Source organism: Hyperolius riggenbachi, chromosome 2, assembly GCF_040937935.1.
Source record: "Hyperolius riggenbachi isolate aHypRig1 chromosome 2, aHypRig1.pri, whole genome shotgun sequence".
Lineage (NCBI taxonomy): Eukaryota > Metazoa > Chordata > Amphibia > Anura > Hyperoliidae > Hyperolius > Hyperolius riggenbachi.
Window position 1 is genome coordinate 34,072,498 of NC_090647.1, and position 20,406 is coordinate 34,092,903.

Below are 20,406 nucleotides of genomic sequence, written 5' to 3' on the forward strand. Positions count from 1 at the left end.
TGTCAGTGCTATACAAATACATAATAATAATATGGTAGGACATTAGATTATGACTATGGTAGGTAGGATTAGACTGTGAGCTCCCCTGGGGACAGTCAGTGACATGACTATGTACTCTGTAAAGTGCTGCAGAAGATGTCAGTGCTATATAAATACATAATAATAATATGGTAGGACATCAGGCTATGACTATGGTAGGTAGGATTAGACTGTGAGCTCCCCTGGGGACAGTCAGTGACATGACTATGTACTCTGTAAAATGCTGCAGAAGATGTGGAAAAAAAGTCTACCAAAATTTTTACCAGCTTGAACAGGTCAGAACTTAAAAGGTGGATGTCCTCTTCAAACCCCCTTTATTCTTGGTGTGTGTGGTAAGCATCAGATTAGATTCATTGTTTTGTGCCTGTAAATTTCACTTCCTCAGGAACCAGAATATGTACAATTGTGGAATGCTTAAGTCATAATTGATGTAAAAGCTGTAGTCATTGTCACACTGCAGGTCACTTTGTCACCTACTGATTGTAGCTGTTACATCATAGCCTTCTTGATTCTTAACCCTGACCTCCGCCCAACCTTATGCTGTACCTGCGGGATGTAGCGGGAAATTTGGGCGCTCCGCTAGTGGCAGATGTTTGGGTGCCATCAAAGGCATACATTGAAATAGCAGTATTGAGGGGAAAGTTATGCGTTTGAAACGTCCCAGAAATAGCCGGTTCCAGTGCTCAATGTCAAATTGCCCAAATTACCCTTCTATGCCACCTATGGCAGTGCCCGAAAAAAAAAACAATTTTTTATATTTGCCCTCAAGTGGTTTTCCCACTTTGCATTATGTTTGGCCCACTCTAGACCACCAGGGAAGCTATATTGGAAGTGAAGATTACATCAGAAGGGAAGCCATATGGGGGAGGTAGGGGGAAAGCACTAGACACCAGGGAACTGTATAGAAGGAGGGTGGGGACATCTAGACACCAGGGAACTACTGTATAGGGATTGGAGGGGAGCCATTAGACACTAGGGAACTGTATAGGGGTGGGAGTGGGGCGATTAAGCACCAGGGAACTTTATAAGGGAGGACGGTGGCCAGTATACATTGAGGTTGGCCCGCGATTAGGTCCCAGTGTTCAATTTCAGCCCTCTTTCTATTTGAGTTTGACACTCCTGCATTAGACTATGACTATGGTAGGATTAGACTGTGAGGTGACTCTTCTGAGGACAGTCAGTGACATGACTATGTACTCTGTACAGTGCTGCAGAAGATTTCACTGCTATATAAATTCATAATAATATGGTACGACATTAGACTATGACTATGGTGGTAGGATTAGATCGTGAGCTCCTCTGAGGACATTCAGTGACATGCCTATGTACTCTGTAATGTGCTACAGAAGATGTCAGTGCTATATAAATACATAATAATATGATACGACATTAGACTATGACTATGGTAGGATTAGAGTGTGAGCTCTGCTGAGGACAGTCAGTGACATGAATATGTACACTGTAAAATGCTGCAGAAGATATGGGAAAAGGTCTACCACTACATTTTACAAATCGACCGCATCAGAAGTCAGATCAAATTAGATTGTGAGCTCCTCTGATTTTTGCATTCAGAGCATAGAGACACAACACCGGTGAGATTGATTAGTATAGGTCACAGGATATCCCTTGTGGTGTGTGAGCCACTAGAATGACTTTAGATCAACAATACTGAAGTCGATATGCTCAATAAAATCAATTGGTTTGTCCATTGAATCAGATTCCCTATATGTATACAATGTATAAAAGCACTGCGGAAGATGTCAGCTCTTATCAATACTTCCAATACCAATACCAATCCTTTAGATTGTAAGCTCGCAAGGGCAGGGCTCTCACCCTTTTGTGTCATGGAATGTTATTAATTTAATTGCTTGCACTCTGTTAGACATTTATACATTTTAGTCATCCTGTTAAATTTGCTAATGTAATCAGCAGTGCTGTATCTTGTATCAGTGTTCATATTTGATGTATATCATTGTCTGTATCATTATGTATCCCTTGTTTGTTTTCTTACATTGTACAGCGCCACAGAATATGTTGGCGCTTGATAAATAAATAATAATACTAATACTAAATAATAATAATTGGTTGATAAATGATTGATCTCCAATTCCCAGATCTAATTATCTCCCTGCATATTTGTGTTGTTCCCGGAAATTCTACTTCCTGTCAAACCAGAATTTGTGCAATTGTTGAATATTTAACTCATGGATGATGTTAAGGCTGAAGTAATCTTCACACAGCAGGTCACATTGTCTCCCAGTAATTACAGCTTTGTGACTGAGAAGTGACAATAGTGACAGTGGCACAGGACAGCCCATCTGTCTGTCTATCTCTTTAATGAGGCAATTCCCTGTTATCTCCTGATATTGGTCTGATGTCCACCATTAGCGCTGGATGGCAATGTCACACTAAAGAACAATGGAGTCCGGCTGGTAAACATGATCTCTTTATTAGTTTGTAAACATCAAAAAGTCAGCTTCCTTACAAAATACAAGAATCCAATGAAGAGTGGAATGATAGATGAGCACCGGTCACTGTAGTTAATTCATTCGGATCATCCCTGAATCTATGCTGAATGGATACATCATTTGGTCTTTGTGTATTTGGTTTCTCGCTGAAGGCGATGCACTACAGAGACCAGCAGGAAAGTGCTTGTAAAGAGTCCAGCAGCGTGAGAGCAGCACTATATTGATCAATGACTCATAGTATAAAAATATTGCGTAGCTTCAGCTCATAATGGAGTAGGGAATCTTAAATTCACAATAAGTTCTAAAAATCACAAATTGATTAGAAGATAAATGTTTCTGCATGACATACAGTTCAGAAGGCCACAAAACTGTGTCAGGGCTCAAACCCACTAGCAGCCTTTTCTAAGCGCTAGTGATTTGAAAAAGCTCTTGCTAATGCAATGCTATGGGGGGATTTTTATAAAATCACATCCCTCAAGTGGGATCACACCCATAGCATTACATTAGCTAGAGCTTTTCAAATCACAAAGCGCTCAGAAAAGCGCTCCTAGTAGGTTCCAGGCCTAAGTTGTTACTGATGGGAGTGACTGCTGCGTACGCAGAGCCATCATCCCCAGAGATGTGAAAAGTCATTGCAGTAAACCCTGTAAACTATTGGATTGAAAGTGGACCTGAACTCTTGCACAGGACAGTAGGAAGACAGAGTAATGCACTGTGTATGTATTTAGAGAGTTTAGCCTAACGGCACACTGATCTGTGACTAATCACCAGTATCATTTGATCTCTCAGCTGTGTCAGCTGGCTGCATCGACAGAGAAGCTAATTTGTAAACACTGGAGTGTCTGCTTCCATGAAAGCAGGAAGTAGACACACTGCAGATTTACTGCAGGATTTGTATCAGCTGTAACACAGAAATGTTTAGCAGGCAAGCGAAAGCATAAGAAATGTATGCCAGCCTGGTTAAAAATCTGGATACTGTAAAATGAAATCAGGCAAATCGGGCACATGCGGCTTCTGGACGAATCGGGCGCCACCATAGACTTTAAAAAATATTGTCAAGCCGGCGCCAAAAGGGAATTTCAGGCGACTCACGATAAATATATATTTTTTTTCGTGTTTTTAAGCCGTTTTTCTACAGCACCGGGAAAGGGGGGTCATACGGTAAGGCACTACAGGGGAGGGTCTTAGAGTTAGGCACCACCAGGGGGGTCTTAGGGTTAGGCACAACCAGGGGGGTCTTAGGGTTAGGCACCACCAGGGGGTGTTAGGGTTAGGCTCCACCAGTGGGGTCTAAGGGTTAGGCACCTCCATGCAGTTTTAGGGTTAGGTAGGCCCCACCAGGGGGGGTCTTAGGATTAGGCACCACCAGGGGGGTCTTAGGATTAGGCACCACCAGGGGTGGTCTAAGGGTTAGGTACCACCAGGGGGGCCTTAGGGTTAGGCACCACCAGGGGTGTTAAGGTTATGCACCATCAGGGTGGGTCTTGGGGTTAGGCATCGGTAGTGGAGGGGTGTGTGAGAGTAGGGTTAGGTGTAGCTATGGTAAAATATCGTTAACAATTTTCTGATATTTTACTCATGAAAATTAACACTTTATATAGCAGGGTATCAGTACATTTACCGATATTCTACTATCAGCACTGATTCTGCACCCGATTTTCCATGGTGCCCGAAATTCATGCACGCTTGTAAATAAGGAGTTTGACCTCACTAAACTCTATGAGTTAGGTCTTCTACCCACATTCTCGGACAGCAGGTGAGATAACGCTACCCTTTCTCAAAGACCTGGAAGAAGATATTCTATCATTCATGTCCTAAAGAAATTGTACGACTGCCAGAATTGTTGAATTTCCACACATTTCTCAAGAAGACCTCCTAATGGCCACGACAGGCCAGCTGCCCTCAGAATTCTGTTCCAGGAATACCAAAACAGGAGTCTCCCAGAGATATGAGAAACCATTAGGTAGGTGGCTTAAATGTGTAGCCTCTGCCAAACTTCTATTTTCTTACTCCCTAAACTCGGCAGCCCATCTGAAACATTAGTTCTCCTACTCATCTTCTATATGTTGCTTTAGATAACCCTAAAATATCTGGTTCCATTAAGACATTCTCCAAACATATGTAGACATGCCCTAGCACTTGTCTCCTTGTTTGGCCTGGTACAACAGGAACGTCCACCTACAAGAGTCCTTCCCTTGAAGACATGGTGAAGCGTCGCTCATGGACGGTATCTCATGATCCCAGAATCTTGGTTAACCTCAGATCATCAGTCAGCACAGCGCTTTAATGAGGGTCCTCCCAGGTGCCATGGGCTATCATCATAGCTCTCTTCAGCTGCTCGTAACTGACAAACATGACTATGTTCCAAGAGCCTAGTCTGAGGAACGCGGGCATGAAGCTGTGGAGGAGACACAAAGAATAATTACGTTTCTCGAATACCATTCAATCTATATTTACAAACTTTACATTGGAAATGCAAGCCATGGGTTCATCCACCAGACAGATGCCTGTAGATTACTCAGATCAAGCCTGTCCAACTCCAGTCTTCAAGGGCCATATCCATGCCAATGTTTAGGATGGACAGAGAAATGGAAAAAAGTGTTCTACTTGATGGATCACACCATTCCTGAGTCCTGATTCAGTCCCATAAATTATTTGAGCTGTGCCAAAAATGTGTAAGGACCCCAGCCCTTGAGGACTGGAGATGGACAGCCCAGACTTAGGCCTCGTTCCCATTGAGTTCCGCTTGCGTGTCTGTCTGCGTTGGGCTTTTTTAGAGGCGTTTTTTTCCTCTCCCGACTCTTGGGTGGACAATGCGGTTTTGTTAAAAGCAATTTTCTAAGTGCTTTTCTCAACCGTTTTTTTTACCTTCAATCCCTGACGCAAGTCAGGAAGTGAACTCTTTGACCCGGAAAAGAATAAATACAATGGGCTTGATTCACTAAGACAAATAGCGTACCTTAGAGTTAAGGGGCCTTATCAGAATTAAGGGGCTTTATTGGTGCCTTTAAAGTGACTGGACCCGCAGCGGCTCAGGGCAGGACGAGTGGAGCTCTCGTCATTGCCAATTAGCAGGCATATGTTCATAGTGCTCGCTATGCTACTCTGATAAGGCCCCTTAACTCTGATAAGGCCCCTTAACTCTAATAAGGCACACTAATTGTCTCATGCTCGGTACACACTATGAGATTTGATGGTTGATTTACTGCCAGATCGTTTATTTTCAACATGTCCGATTTGCTCTCCAATTGATTTCTGAGCATTTTCCGATCGATTTCCTATTACAGTTAACGGAAATTGATCGGAAAGCAAATCGATCTGACAGTAAATCAACCATAAAATCTCATAGTGTGTACCCGGCATTAGTGAATCAAGCCCAATGTATTTATTCTTACAAACGCTCACGGAATCGCTGCACAAAGGCGGAATGGCCTCAAAAATTTCCCCTGCACCGCTTATCGGAAACGAACCGTTCAGATGTGAACTTTGTCATAGACAATCATTGCACAAGCGCTTTCAGGGAGATTTTGAAAATCACCAGTGCTTAAAAAATCTCAAAAACGCCCCTAGTGTGAACGGGCCCTTAGATCTTGTGAGTAAGCTATTGGTGACATCTCTCCGTTTGATCACTTGGCTCCTCTCTGCCATGGAGTCTCATCAATGAGCTGGAAACTCAAGTGAGAAAATAACAGGGACAAAGAGCCATAAGCTCACTACCCACTCAGAATACACAGCACGTTTTAAGGTGAAACTCTTTAACATGAATGGTCACCATTACTGGTTTTAGGCGGCAGTTGAGGATATCACAAAAGGATGCAGGTGGCATCATAAATGGTTATATGATATCACATTCATGTTATTCATGAGTGCAGTTTTGTTCTCGACCACAGAGAAGCTGAACTAGACTGAGACTGATATTTTCACAAAGCCCCGTTCTAACCAACTTGGACCACCTTCCCGACCTGAACTGTTCTGGCAGGCGCAAAATGATATAAGGCCACAAAATACGCTTGTGGAAAGTAGATCTGTCCCACTGAAAGGAACTAAAGGCAGTAATATTCACAGTAGTTTTATTGTTCACATATGCTCATGTAGATGCAGTAGTAGGGGTTGGACATCTTCAAGGATTTCATAATTGAAAACGAGGAACATGGTTGCCTAATCATCATAAGGTAAATGGTGCCACCAGTTACAAATTTGAAACTTAAGATAGCTTAAAGGAACTCTGAAGCTCTGGATCCCAAAGAGCCAGTGGAGTAAATACAATTCATTGGGCCCCTCATCTAAACTTTGATGGGGGCCCCAAAGTTCACAGCCCTTCCCATGCCTACCCTTTGTACCTTTATCGGCCTTGGCACCCATCTCACAAGGGTCATAAAACAAGTGTGACCATCATGATCTTCAACCCCATAACAAGTAACCACAAAACCACCTGATCTGAAGTATAGTCCCCTGTTTTGGAGGGAGGGAAGGTTAGCAGTTGGGGGCCCCCAAAGCTCTGAGCCCCCTTTGATTGCAGGTGTTGATCCCCTCTAGTTACATCTCTGCCTAGAGCCTTCCCAGTCCTCTCTCGGTCCCCTTACTCCACTAATGATCCCCGACCCCCAGTGAAGTTATTTGACCTGCACTTTGAATGTCTCCTTTAGAAGTACTTGTGTCCCTGAGTATTTTCGAAGCCTTCCGAGGAGTCACAAAGGTTCTAATTGCGAATGGAGGACAGCGGGAGAACAAGGAGATGGGGAGAGGATCAAGAAGGCTCTATGACTTTGTTCCCCAACCCTGTTCTCAAAGCCCACCAACAGTGCATGTTTTGTGGAAATGCACAGAGGTAGTTAATCAGCTCTGCTGAGACACTAATCACCTCATCTGTGAGTGTTTGTGGTTTTCTGCAAAACATGTACTATTGGTGGGCCTTGAGGACAGGGTTGGGGAACTCTACTCTATGGGATCCAGAGCCTTACCTCTTAGGTGAGTATCTAAGTCTTGTTTTTTTTAAAGAGGAGCTGTTAGGTATAAGGTCTCAGAGAAAATAAACACATATATCAGTAGCTAAAGATTGGCTGTACTTACATTACATATGCATTTCACTGTCCACGTTTGTACATCACAGAATTTGTATATAGTATATGCAGAGATTGATGCTCCTGACAGCTCATGGCTGGTTCCATGTTTGTCTGTCTCCTATGAAGCCAAATGTGTCGTCATGTCCTGCCTGCTTCCTGATCACAGAAAAGCTCGTACTGAATAACACTAGTGTGCAGTGAATATTAATTAGCCATGTGGCTAGGAACAATAGCGGACTCCTGCAGTGTACTCTGCCCGGAGATTTTTCAGTGCTGTGCGCTGGACTGAGTTACAAGCTGCTGAAACTTGATCCTGTAACTTCTCCTTACCAGCCGAGGGGAGGGCCCCAGAATGCTTTGCAGTATGGTATGCGGCTTGCGTCCTCTTGGGTCTAACAGCTTTGCTGATAAGCACACATCAAATGTAAGAGAGATTTTTATCTTCACTATTGCCTTTTTGGCTTCCGTCTAAACTGTTTAACACAGGAGAATAGAGGTTTAAATTAGCTTCTGCAGCCTGACAGTTACTCTTTAAGGTTGCTTCAGGGTTAGTTTAGGGCTGCACACCAACAGGTGGTCCAGTCACATTTAATTCTCCATAAACACCATGTGAAATCCAACAATTGTTTTTAGGTCACACAAGGTCTCCTTTCTCAAGAACCTTGAAGAAAAATTGTCTATGTTCTTGAGGAAGGGGACCTCAAAGGACCTCAAAACGATTGTCCGGCTTGTAGTGTTCACAGTTACACATAAAGCTGAGTAATGGGTGATAGACGTACCCCTTGTAGAATGCAGCGCTGCCTTCTTTCACCACCATGGTGAAAGCGCAGTTTATGGCATTCTTGTACCGTCCAGCCGTAGAGTTCATGTAGCGCGTTTTCACCACGTCCACAGGAGAGGCCACCACCGTGGCGCAGAAACCAGCACCGAATGCAGCCACAAAATGGCACGGGAGATTATCTGAAAATACAAGGAATAAAGTTTATCTCCTCTGGAGCGATTGTGTGAATACTGTATATATTAAATGTAAACGCCCTCCCCAGTATAACCAACCGGACGAACCCCCAGTACAAAGGAACCCTCCTCTCCCCTGTATAGCTAGCCAGTATGAGGTAGCCCCCTCCTCTGCATAGATAGCCAGATGTGCCACCAGTATTAAGTAACTCCCTCCGCTGTATAGATAGCTAGATGTGCCCCAGTTTTAGGTATCCCCCCTGTACAGATAGCCAGATGTGCCCCCAGTATTAGTTAGCTGACACCCCAGTAAAGATATCCAGATGTGCCTCCAGTATTTGAAAGTTCCCCCAACGCAGCATAGATAGCCAGAAGTGTTAAAAGTAATATGTAACCCCCCCCCCCCCAAGAAGCACGGATACCCAGGCATACCCCACCATACGCCTCGGCGCCTCCCCAACATATGCAGAGCGTGCTTGTATCTGTTACTCAGATGTCAACACCGCTGGGATCCCTCTGCAGCCCTGTCACAGCATCTTATCTTTATTCTTATTAGATGCTGTGACATCACCGAAGAAGAATCTTGGCAGTGCCACTCTGCATATGGCCAGGCATAAGGGGGGGGGGGGGACAGGAGCGCCCTCAGGGCTTTGTGCCCAGGCTAGTGCCCCTCCAACCTGTGCCTCACCATGGGCTGGATTAAAGAAATGAAATGGGCAAGATATGGCCCGCGGCCCGGGCCGGATATGGCCATGTCTGTTCTAGAGGCTTCTGGAAATGTCATATTACAGAGTTGTCACCTATAGGGGAGGTGAGGCTGGGTGAGGATGTCCCCCAGCAGCTGTCACATCTCAGCCTGGGAACGCAGGTCGTGTTTGCACTCTTATCTTGGAGGTTCCTGCGGGTTTACAGAGCAATAATCTGGGTGCAGCTGTATCACGACACCTATTATCACTGAGTAACTATCAGTTTCTATAATCTGCTCTCATCTCCCCACACTGCGTGTTCCGACCTTCACAGACACACTGCGGACTTTGCACAATCCACACAAGTAACATCACATAACATAACACATGACCTATAGCATAAATAACGTGATCATATAACACTGAACATCCATACATCGAAAACAGGCGCATGGAAATTTGAGTATTTAATACCGATATTTTGCTCAGTGGCGTAGCTAAGGAGCTGTGAGCCCTGGTGCAAGTTTTACATGGGCCCCCCCAAGCACTCTATACATAACAATTGATACAGCGCACCAAAACCTGCCAATGGCAACTACAGTGTCAGAGGTGCAAGAAGGGGATGGGGAACAGTTTGTTAACGATTACTACTATTGAAGGCATCTATAGAAGTGATTATTACTAGCACAGGACCAATAGAGAGCTAATACTGTGATAGAGGGTGGACACTTTGGGGCCCTTCTGACCCAAGGGCCCCGATGTGGTCACTACCTCTGCACCCCCTATAGCTGCGCCACTGATTTTGCTGTCAGGACAGCTTTGAGCTCATGGAACTGGGCATTATTGGTCAAAGGGGAACTGAAGAGAGAGGTATACGGAGGCTGCCATATTTATTTCCTTTTAATCAATACCAGTTGCCTGGCAGCCCTGCTGATCCTCTGCCTCTAATACTATTAGCCATAGCCCCTGAACAAGCATGCAGCAGATCGGGTGTTTCAGACTTTAAAGTCAGATCTGACAAGACTAGCTGCATGCTTGTTTCTGGTGTTATTCAGATACTACTGCAGAGAAATAGACCAGCAGGGCTGCCAGGCAACTGGTATTGATTAAAAGGAAATAAATATGGCAGCCTCCGTATACCTCTTACTTCAGTTCCCCTTAACAGGCCCCAAATTGCAAACAGAGCATTCTCTTTCTTTTCTAGTCAAACACTAAAGGAACAAAGAGAAAGATACTGAAGGAGAAAACTACAGATACACCTTGTAATTCTTTGCTGCCCCTGGAGGACTGCTAGACAGTTACATGTGTGGTAAAGGCAGCTGAGATGGTTCAGAGGTACTGCCTCTGCTTGTTAAGAATGAGGTCACGAGTTTGACTCCCGAGTCAGAAAAAAAAGGCAGCACCCCTTACCTGTCATCAGTTGATGGTTTAATATTGCTTCCTTGATGAGGTCATAGGTCACCAGCTCCGCACAGTTGACAATGGCATTCCTGGCAATGTTGGGCATGGTCCCTGCATTGGAAGGAATTTTTTTAGTTATGTTTTTGGAATGATGTGTGGGCTTTGTCTATAAGTGTATCGAATGACTTTACCTTTCCACAGTCCTCGCAGCCCCTCCTCCTTGGCGATGGTCTTGTACGCATCCATCGTCCCGTTGTAGCGCTTGTTACCGTCTATAACTCTGATGTGCGCCTGGAACCGCACTTTGACCACATCTGTGGGCTGGGCGCAGGTCACCGCCATCGCCCCCGTGGTACATCCTGCCAGAAGTCGGCACGCCACCCCGGAATCTGAAGGAAGACAGATCATGTACGTGAGGAGGATTATACCAAGTGTGTAACATGTGACTGTACTTATAGTGTCCATAAAACTGTTAAGGCCTAGTGCACACCGAGCGGTTTTTGGAGCGATCCGCCGGCCGCATCCGCCTGGAAAAACGCTTGGCTAATGCATTGCAATGGGATGGTGCACACCGGCGGTTTGAGGTTTTTGCCAAGCCGCAAACGCGCCTCCTGCTGCGCGTTTGCGGTTTTCGGAAGCGTTTCGTCCTCAATGTAAAGTATAGGAAAAACGCAAACCGCTCTGAAAAACGCTAGTTCAGAGCGGTTTGCCAGGCATTTTTGTTACAGTAGCTGTTCTGTAACAGCTTTTACTGTAACAATATGTGTAATCTGCTACACAAAAACGCACCCAAATCTGCTAGGTATGTTTAGAAAACCTCTCTAAACATACCTAGAATTGCTCTGAAATCAGCTCCCAAAACCGCTAGCGTATTGCGGATCTGCTAGCGGTTTTGGTGTGCACTGGGCCTTAGGCCTGGTGCACACCAGAGGAGTTTTTCTGAGCATTTGAGTTTTTAAATCTGCTGCTAATGTTATCCTATGTGTCTGTGCACACTGGAGCAATGAGGTTTTGTAAAAAAAAAAACATCATAGCATTACATTGGGAAGAGCTTTTGAAACCTCTAAAAGCTCTTCCCAATGTAAGGCCCAGTGCACACCAAAACCGCTAGCAGATCCGCAATACGCTAGCGGTTTTGGGAGCTGATTTCAGAGCGATTCTAGGTATGTTTAGAGAGGTTTTCTAAACATACCTAGCGGTTTTGGGTGCGTTTTTGTGTAGCAGATTACACATATTGTTACAGTAAAAGCTGTTACAGAACAGCTACTGTAACAAAAATGCCTGGCAAACCGCTCTGAACTAGCGTTTTTCAGAGCGGTTTGCGGTTTTCCTATACTTTACATTGACGACGAAACGCTTCCGAAAACCGCAAACGCGCAGCAGGAGGCACGTTTGCGGCTTGGCAAAAAACGCAAACCGCCGGTATGCACCATCCAATTGCAATACATTAGACAAGCGTTTTTAGAGGCGGATGCGGCCGGCGGATCGCTCCAAAACCGCTCGGTGTGCACTAGGCCTAAGAATGGAAACTCTGGTCCTATACGCATAGTAAACTAGCTGCAGTGTGTGCTCATCTCTGCCACCCTTAGAATGTACAGTATAAGCTGTAACTCTGTACCTGCACTGATAGTAAACTAGCTGCAGCATGTGCTTTTCTCTGATACGTCCAGTATGTACAGTATAAGCTGTTACCCTGTGCCTGTACTGATAGTAAAGTAGCTGCAGTGTGTGCTGATCTCTGCTACTTCCAGTATGTTCAGTATAAAGTGATAGGCCCAGTGCACACCGAGCGGTTTTTGGAGCGATCCGCCGGCCGCATCCGCCTGGAAAAATGCTTGGCTAATGTATTGCAATGGGATGGTGCACACCGGCGGTTTGAGGTTTTTGCCAAGCCGCAAACGCGCCTCCTGCTGCGCGTTTGCGGTTTGCTAAAAAACCTCAAACCGCCGTGGTGCACCACACATTGAAATACAATAGCCAAGCGTTTTCACTGGCTGATGCGGCTGGTGGATCGCATACAAAATCCGCTTGGTGTGCACCCGGCCAAATATCTGCTCTCTGCTCCCAAAACCGCTAGCGTTTTGACGATCTGCTAGCGGTTTTGGTGTGCACTGGGCCATACTTTGTACCTACTGATAGTAAACTAGCAGCAGTGTGTGCTGTTCTCTGCTACCTTCACTATGTACAGTATAAGCTGTTACTGATAGTAAACTAACTGCAGTGTGCTGATCCCTGCTACCTCCAGTATGAACATAAGATGCTGTTACTTTGTGTTTATACCCACAGGAAACTAGCTGCAGTGTGTGCTGATCTCTGATATCCACAGTATGTACAGTATCAACTGTTATTCTCTGCTTATACTGATAGTAAACAAGCTGCAGCGTGTTTGTGCTGGTCTCCACTACCTCCAATATGTACACAGGGCCGGCCCTAGACTTTTTGCCGCCTGAGGCAAATTTTGAAAAAATTGCCCCCCCCCCCCCCCGGTGGGGGGCCGCCGAGCTGGAGGGGTAGCTGGCAGAACGGGGGTATTGGGCCTAGCGGTGGCCCCTCGCCTGGGTCCCCCGATCTGCGCTCCCCTTCAGCTTTAAATGTAGAGTAAGCAGCCGACAGACAGTAAGAGGCACAGGCCGGGGATCACTCACCTCTTCCTCGTTCCAACGTGCGCTCCACTGACGTCACTTCCTGCAACGCCGGCCACATACAATACGGTGGGCGGCGTTGCAGGAAGCGACGTCAGTGGAGCGCACGTTGGAACGAGGAAGGTGAGTGATCCCCCGCCCGTGCCTCTTAATGTCTGTCGGCTGCTTACTCTACATTTAAAGCTGGAGGGGAGCGCAGATCGGGGGACCCAGGCGAGGGAGGGGGGGTCCGACCCCCTCCCCACCGCTAGGCCCAATACCCCCGTCCTGCCAGCTACCCCTCCAGCTCGGCGGCCGGCCCCCCCGCACCCACGGACGGGCGGATGCCGCCCCTAGAACTTTGCCGCCTGAGGCAAAAGTTTCACCCCGCCTCATGAGCGGGCCGGCCCTGACAGTATAAGCGCTTACTCTGTGCCTGTACTGGTAGTAAACTAGCTGAATGTTTCCTCTTCCCTCCTCCCTTCTTTATTCCTTATCCTCCCTGTGCAGATCATTATCAGCATGCACTTGTCTCTTTTGCTTTTTCACAGAATAAAAGAAAAGAAGATCTCACTGGCTGCTGTGGGCAATACAGACAGTTTTGTGTTCAGACACATGAATATTAGAGGCACACAGGCATAGAGGGTATATTGGAGGCACACGGGCATAGAGGGTATATTAGAGACACACGGGCATAGAGGGTATGTTGGAGGCACACGGGCATAGAGGGTATATTAGAGACACACGGGCATAGAGGGTATGTTGGAGGCACACGGGCATAGAGGGTATATTAGAGACACACGGGCATAGAAGGTATATTAGAGGCACATGGGCATAGAAGGTATATTAGAGGCACATGGGCATAGAAGGTATATTAGAGGCACATGGGCATAGAAGGTATATTAGAGGCACACGGGCATAGAAGGCACTCACTCTCTGTTTGGCGACAATAGATCTGCTTGACCGAGTCGTACATCCCAATACGGATTGAAGCGAAGGTCATCTGTCGCTGCAGGCCCGCCACCAGGCCGTTGTAGAGGCCGGACGCGCCCTCCATCTTCACTATGGTGCTCAGAGTACCCATCACACCCTTGTAGTGGGCGACCTGGAGGCTGGGCTCCGCCAGACATTCCCCTTGTATCTGCAGGAGAGATGATATTATGTGGGCCAGATATCCCATCAGGCACAGCGGGCTTCTGCCTATGGGCACCATTGGTAGAGGGGCACTTGCTACCAGGGGATCTCCCCATGCCACTTCTAAGCCATGTACATCAAACATTGTTGCTGCCCCTGCATTATCTCTGCCATCTATATCTGCCCCCTGCTCTAGTGAGTGTACAGCTGCCCCACAATGTCAGTTAGCAATCTGCGACGGGGGATTACCAAATGGCATAAAAACGCATTATGTCCTTTTCTGCACCATTAATAATAATAATAATAATAATAATAATAATATTAGCTGCAGCCAAGCTCACTGATCACAACAGAGGACTCTGGGGATTCTCGGCCTCCTGGCATGCTATACCTGCAGCCTGACTTTAGCTGTGTCCAGAGGGAAGGTGACCAGGTCGGCTATACAGGCTGCAGTACCGGCCCCTACAAATTTCACCATGAAGGTGGGGGGGACATCAGAGGGCTTCAGTCCAACCATCTTCTTTCAGCGTGAGACAGACTTAATGGGAACGACAGACAAATCCTGGAAGCTGATCACCTGAAAACACAACAGAATAAAATCCATGTCAGCGGAGTGTCCCTTTAACAGTACACATTCCGTATGCTGTGTTACAGACAGACTTTAGGACACACACATGCATCTGGGCGGGGCCTAAGAGACAATAATTGCAACAATGTATATATTCTGCTGTCATTAAAGCAGACCTGAATTCAAAACTTCCTCTCTGCTCTAAAAGATAAGCAACAGCATAATAACCTTTAACGAAAAACATTTCTTTGTTAACAGCTGATACAAATGCTGCAATAAATCTGCAGTTTCTCTTCTTCCTGCTTTCATGGAAGCAGACAAAGGGTTAACAACATGTGTTTACAAATTAGCTGCTCTGCCTAGGCAGTCAGCTGACACAGCTGAAAAATCTAATTGCAGTTGAAATTAGTCACAGATGAGGGGGAATTAGACAGGCTGAACTCTCTAAATGCATTTGCCTTTTCTCAAGGCTGTGTATTGTGGTGAAACCCCTCCCACTGTGTGATGTCATGACCATGATCCTGACAGTTTGCTGTCTGTGAACCTTGTTGCATTCTGGAAAATAACGGCTTTTTTTAACTGCCAAGCAACCAGCATCTCCCTCTGTGCATAGATCTCTCAGAAAACGAACATTCCACAGAGCTCACTGGACAGGACTAAAGGTGTCACCACCAGTGATACATTTCTGAATGTAGATCAGGGCAAACACTGACTAAATCATTTATAAATGCCCCTATCATTCGGTCCGGCGGTGAGCGGTGATTAATAGAATTGTTTGGAGGGATACTTTGCTGGTGGTTTTGTTTGTTGCTTATGTCTGTGTTTTGGGGCGGGGGAGGGGTGTTCCCCTCAGCAGCCAGTCATGGGATGTTTACCATGAAATCTACACTTGTTGGGTTACCGCTGAAGCAGAGGCAATATATCATGAAATGCTTCGCAATGATGACCACACATGTTTCCCCGCATTGTGCAGACGAGGGGATAAGTGCTTTCATGTGTCCTCCGGCGGATGTACAAGAACATGCGTAACGCTGTGTATTCTGCATCCTCGGGGGTATCAATAACCACTGCTGGGTTATAAATGGTACGCTGTGCGGGTCAATTCACCACATTGATGGAAAGTGTACCTGGACTCCCAATACCCCACAAAATCCAGAAGCGTAGCCATTATACAGCCGCTGGGGGATTTGGGCGCAGGATACATCCGATATACGGCTTACCCTGCTCAAGTCCATGTGGTGTAATTATTATTCCCCCTCCAGGTCCACGTGGATGGTGGGGAAAAATGTAATTCAGCTTCCAGGTATTGCTGGCGGCCAAATTACAGTGTTTTTATAGTAATTTGTGCTCGGTCTTTTGATGGTGCCCAAGTTACTCACTGAGCGCAGGTATAGTCGTAATTCCTATTATGGCTTATGGTGGCGCCGGCTGCACCCAAATCTCCTGCGCTCCAGGATATCCATAGATCCAGAAACAGAAGGAAATTTGGGCACCCACTAGCGGCAGAAGTTTGGGGGCCACTACAGGTGCACATTGAACTAGTGGTATTGAGGGAAAATTGGGGAACTGGGCCAAGCAGGAACATCAAAGCTGAATTTATCAGGTACAACTATTGAGTTCTTTGAAAACAAATAAGTAAAGAGAGATAATTTGTGAGATAAGTTTTGTGAATCAGTCCTCGTTGTTTTTGGTTTGCAGAATTTATTGAGGAGTCTTATTATGGCCTCCAGGCCTCTGACCACACAGTGAGGCCCTGAGCTGTATACGTCCCGTCACTGGCATCTCTCTGAGAGGTGAACTGAGTGGAGCACAATCTGGGTGAAGGGTCAGGCTTGTTGACTGTAAATGCTGCCCGCTCTGCAATATGACCTCTCCCTGGTATGTTGACCACTCAGGAATGGGGTACCGATCTTTCCGAAACACGGAAGCCAAGAGCCAGAGATCCTTCATCCTACTACTGCCAAGTAACTGCTGGACGTCATGTCCCAATTAAATCAGGCAAACCCCATCCTGTACTATCCTGATTCCGCAGACTCCATCATGTACCATCCTGTTCCTGCAGACCCCACCATGTCCCAATCCTGATCCTGAAGACCGCATTATGTCCCATCTAGATCCTGTAAAGCAGGGGTCCCCAAACGTTTTGGGTAGAGGGCCGGGACAACGTACTAAAGGCTGCTGGGGGGCCGGAGTATACATAAGATGATGTAGAGGTCTTCGCGGGCCAGACAGTGAAGCATACCCAGGAGACAACCTGCAGTGGACAGCAGTGTCACCTGATGTAGAATTTGATTGGAAACCAGCGAATTACTGTTTTCTGGCTTCCATGTGAATGGGTGGTGCCAGCACTGCTATTCTATATGCGGACCACAATTATTTTAAGATGTAGCTGACCGCATCTATAAGTAATACAATTTGTGTGTGAGTGTGTGTGTGTGTGTGTGTGTGTGTGTGTGGGGGGGGGGGGGGGTGGTAAAAAAGCCTCAGGGGGCCAAATTCGGCCCGCGGGCCTTAGTTTGAGGACCACTGCTGTAAAGCGTGGCGAGGCCACTACCTAGCTTATTCTAAAAAAATTGTGATTGTCTCTTGAGTATCTGAAGATCGCAGTAAATTCCATCCTGTGTTTAGTATATTTTAACCCAGGGGTGGGTGGGGCAGAAAGCACATTTAGTGCAGATGACCACATTGCAGTCTTATGCAGTCATTGCGGCACAATGGCAGCGTTAGGCACAGTCTCCAGTTATGCTGACCAGTCAGTTAGTGGCAATGTGGCCACGATTTCCTTAATAAGGACCTGGCATTAAAATGTCACATTCCTGCGCTCAGTGGCGTAGCTAAGGAGCTGTGGGCCCCGATGCACGTTTTACAATGGGGCCCCTCAAGCACTCTATACATAATAATTTATACGGTGCACCAAAATCTGCCAATGGCAACTACAGTGTCAGAGGTGCAAGAAGGGGATGGGGAACAGTTTATTAATGATTACCACTATTCAAAGTATCTATAGAAGTGATTATTTTGAGCACAGGACCAATAGAGAGCTAATACTGAAATTGAGGGAGGGCCCTACGGGGCCCCTCTGGCCCAAGGGCCCCGATGCGTTCGCTACCTCTGCACCCCCTATTGCTACGCCTCTGCCTGCGCTCCACATTGCACTACAGCACCCTCCAATCACATTATCACCTTACATCTCAACCTCCTGGGCACGTGTATTCTTAGAGCCACCTCACATGGGCGTTAAGGGCCCATTCACACTAGAAATCGCTAAACGCAAACACTGAGCAATTTTCTGGCGTTTTTTCCTAGTGATTTCCCAGCGATTTTTTACTGTATAGAAAGCGTTTTTCCAGCGTTTTTTCAGCGATTAGCGTTTTGCAATTTCTAGTTCAATATAAGCCTGCAGAATCGCTCAGAAAATGCTGCAGGCAGCGAGTTTGCGTTTCAGCAAATCGCAAAGATAAGAACACTTAAATATTCTTTCATTGCACACAAGTTTTTCAAACCGCTAGCGATTTTCAGCAATGCTGAAATAGCTCTGAAAACGCACAAGTGTGAATAAGCCCTAAACACGGCAGTTGTGCGTTTATCGCTCGAGCTGTTTTTGAACAATACTGGCTTTTCCTGCCATTGGCACGCTTGATCCCGTTGTCTCATCTGTATTGCAAGGAGGATTCATGACGATGGACTTTATTTCAGCTTCATTGTTTTATGTTCAATTTATATGAAAAAACAAAACAAAAAACCAACAACAACAAAACATTCCACAGCGTTCCTATTTCTACTAGGAGATCATTTTTCATCTCCTCCTAAAAACATTTTTTAAGCACTAGTATGCAGCTGAATAAGTATCAAAAAATATTTTCTTGCTTGCTGTTTTTTTTTTTTTTTTGAAAAGGCATTTTATTGACAGTATGTAAAATATGACTAAGGGTCCGTTTCCACTATCGCGAATTCGCATGCGTTGTCCGCATGCGGATTCGCACAGCCAATACAAATGGATGGGCCTGTTTCCACTTGTGCGTTGTGCGGAGCGTTTTTCTGTGCAGGATTTTTCTGCACGGCAGAGCCCTCAGAATCCGCCTGCGTGTGGAATGCAGGCGAATCGCACACAATGTAGTTAATAGGGAAATCCCCATGCGTTTTTTGCTGCGAATTCGCATAGGTACCCATGTAAATTCACACAGGCAGTGACATGGTTAAAATCGCATATACCCTCACCTATGCGAAATCGCATGCGAATTTGCCGCAAAAAACGCATGGGGAATCGCATCGGCATGCGATTTCATCAGCGGTGGAATCCAGGCGATTCCGCACCGCAATAGTGGAAACGAGCCCTCAGGAGAAAACTCAAGAAAAAAAGTGAATTGCATATGGGTTGTCTGCTAAGCCACCAGCAGGCAAGAAAATACTCCGAATAATTCTGACAGTTATTTCCCACCTACTTTTGGGTACTTTTTCAGTTGCAAAGTGCTGAAAAGTTATTTATAACAGAAGATAAAAAAATATCTCCTAGGAGAAAACATAAGAAGAAAGAAAGTGAATTGGATAAAGGCCCATGACCCATATGTAATTGACTTTTTCTCCTGAGTTTTCTCCTAGGAGAGCATTTTCATTTCTCCATTTTACAATTGAAGAAGTACCAAAAATTTGGTGAAAAAGTACTATCAAAGTTCTTCTGAGTATTTTCTTGATTGCTGTTAGTTTAAAGGGCATTTTATAGTATTAAACTATCACCAAGGAGAAAAGTCGGGGTGAAACTGAATTGCATATGGGCCCATATCTTGAAAATGAGTAGCAATGGGCCCTTCTCCAATTTACTTTTTTTCTCGTAAGTTTCTCCCAGGAGATCATATTTCATCTTCTGTTTAAAATAACTTTTTGTCCCTCTGCAGTTGAAAAAGTAGAAAAATAGGAGGTGAAAAATTACTGTCAAAATTATTCTGGAGTCATTTCTTGCTTGCTGGTGCTTTAAGACGCATTTTATTGATAATATGTGACAATATCACGTAGGAAAAAACTCAGGTAAAAAAAGTGAATTGAATTGGGCTCAATATCGCCTGCTCTGCTTAGCTAATTACTCCTGCAGTAAGGTGGGAGTTGGTGGACGGTCTGTACGCCAAATAGAGTACTGCTGCCATGACTACAGAGAAGTGTGATCAGTGGTTATAGTCAGTTTCACTTATTTTTATCTCACTGCACACTGGAATGGAAAGATGCTTTTTAATATCATTGAATAGTGAGCAGTCTCCTGCATGTACACTGCTATCAGTTTTCTGGTGAATGTGGGATCTCCCTTCATACAGAGATATCAGACCAGACAGTAATATGCTGGGCATATTGGGCCACACAGTGATAAGCTGTAATAGAGGTACTGACCTGCTATCCCTGGACGGCCCTCTGTCTGCTGTCAGATATTATTCCCGGGTAGCGGAGGTCTCGGATAATGTTGACAAGCAGTAGCGGGATCTCAGT

At 45.6% G+C, this 20,406-nt stretch overlaps 1 protein-coding gene across 2 annotated transcripts; it reads right to left on the minus strand.

Moving 5' to 3' along the window:
• Nucleotides 1–2,487: 2,487 nt before the first annotated feature.
• LOC137545426 (dicarboxylate carrier UCP2-like) lies at nt 2,488–20,391 on the minus strand. 2 transcript variants are annotated; one of them, XM_068266627.1, is made up of 7 exons: nt 20,311–20,391; nt 14,758–14,943; nt 14,166–14,373; nt 10,803–11,000; nt 10,621–10,722; nt 8,350–8,530; nt 2,488–4,905 (listed from the first exon to the last, which is right to left on the minus strand). In XM_068266627.1, exons 2-7 carry the CDS (start codon nt 14,881–14,883, stop codon nt 4,791–4,793), a joined length of 930 nt encoding a protein of 309 aa, XP_068122728.1. In that variant the 5' UTR covers nt 14,884–14,943; nt 20,311–20,391; the 3' UTR covers nt 2,488–4,790. The 2 variants fall into 2 exon arrangements, with proteins under 2 accessions (XP_068122728.1, XP_068122729.1); XM_068266628.1 differs by lacking the exon at nt 2,488–4,905 and adding an exon at nt 4,916–8,043.
• Nucleotides 20,392–20,406: the final 15 nt, after the last annotated feature.

Coding starts and splice junctions, on each gene's coding strand:
- LOC137545426 (XM_068266627.1), bottom strand. CDS start 14,883: ATGGTTGGACTGAAGCCCTCTGATGTCCCCCCCACCTTCATGGTGAAA. Junction 14,374..14,757: donor CAGCTAAAGTCAGGCTGCAG/GTATAGCATGCC, acceptor TCTCTCCTGCAG/ATACAAGGGGAATGTCTGGC. Junction 11,001..14,165: donor CTATTGTCGCCAAACAGAGA/GTGAGTGCCTTC, acceptor GTCTTCCTTCAG/ATTCCGGGGTGGCGTGCCGA.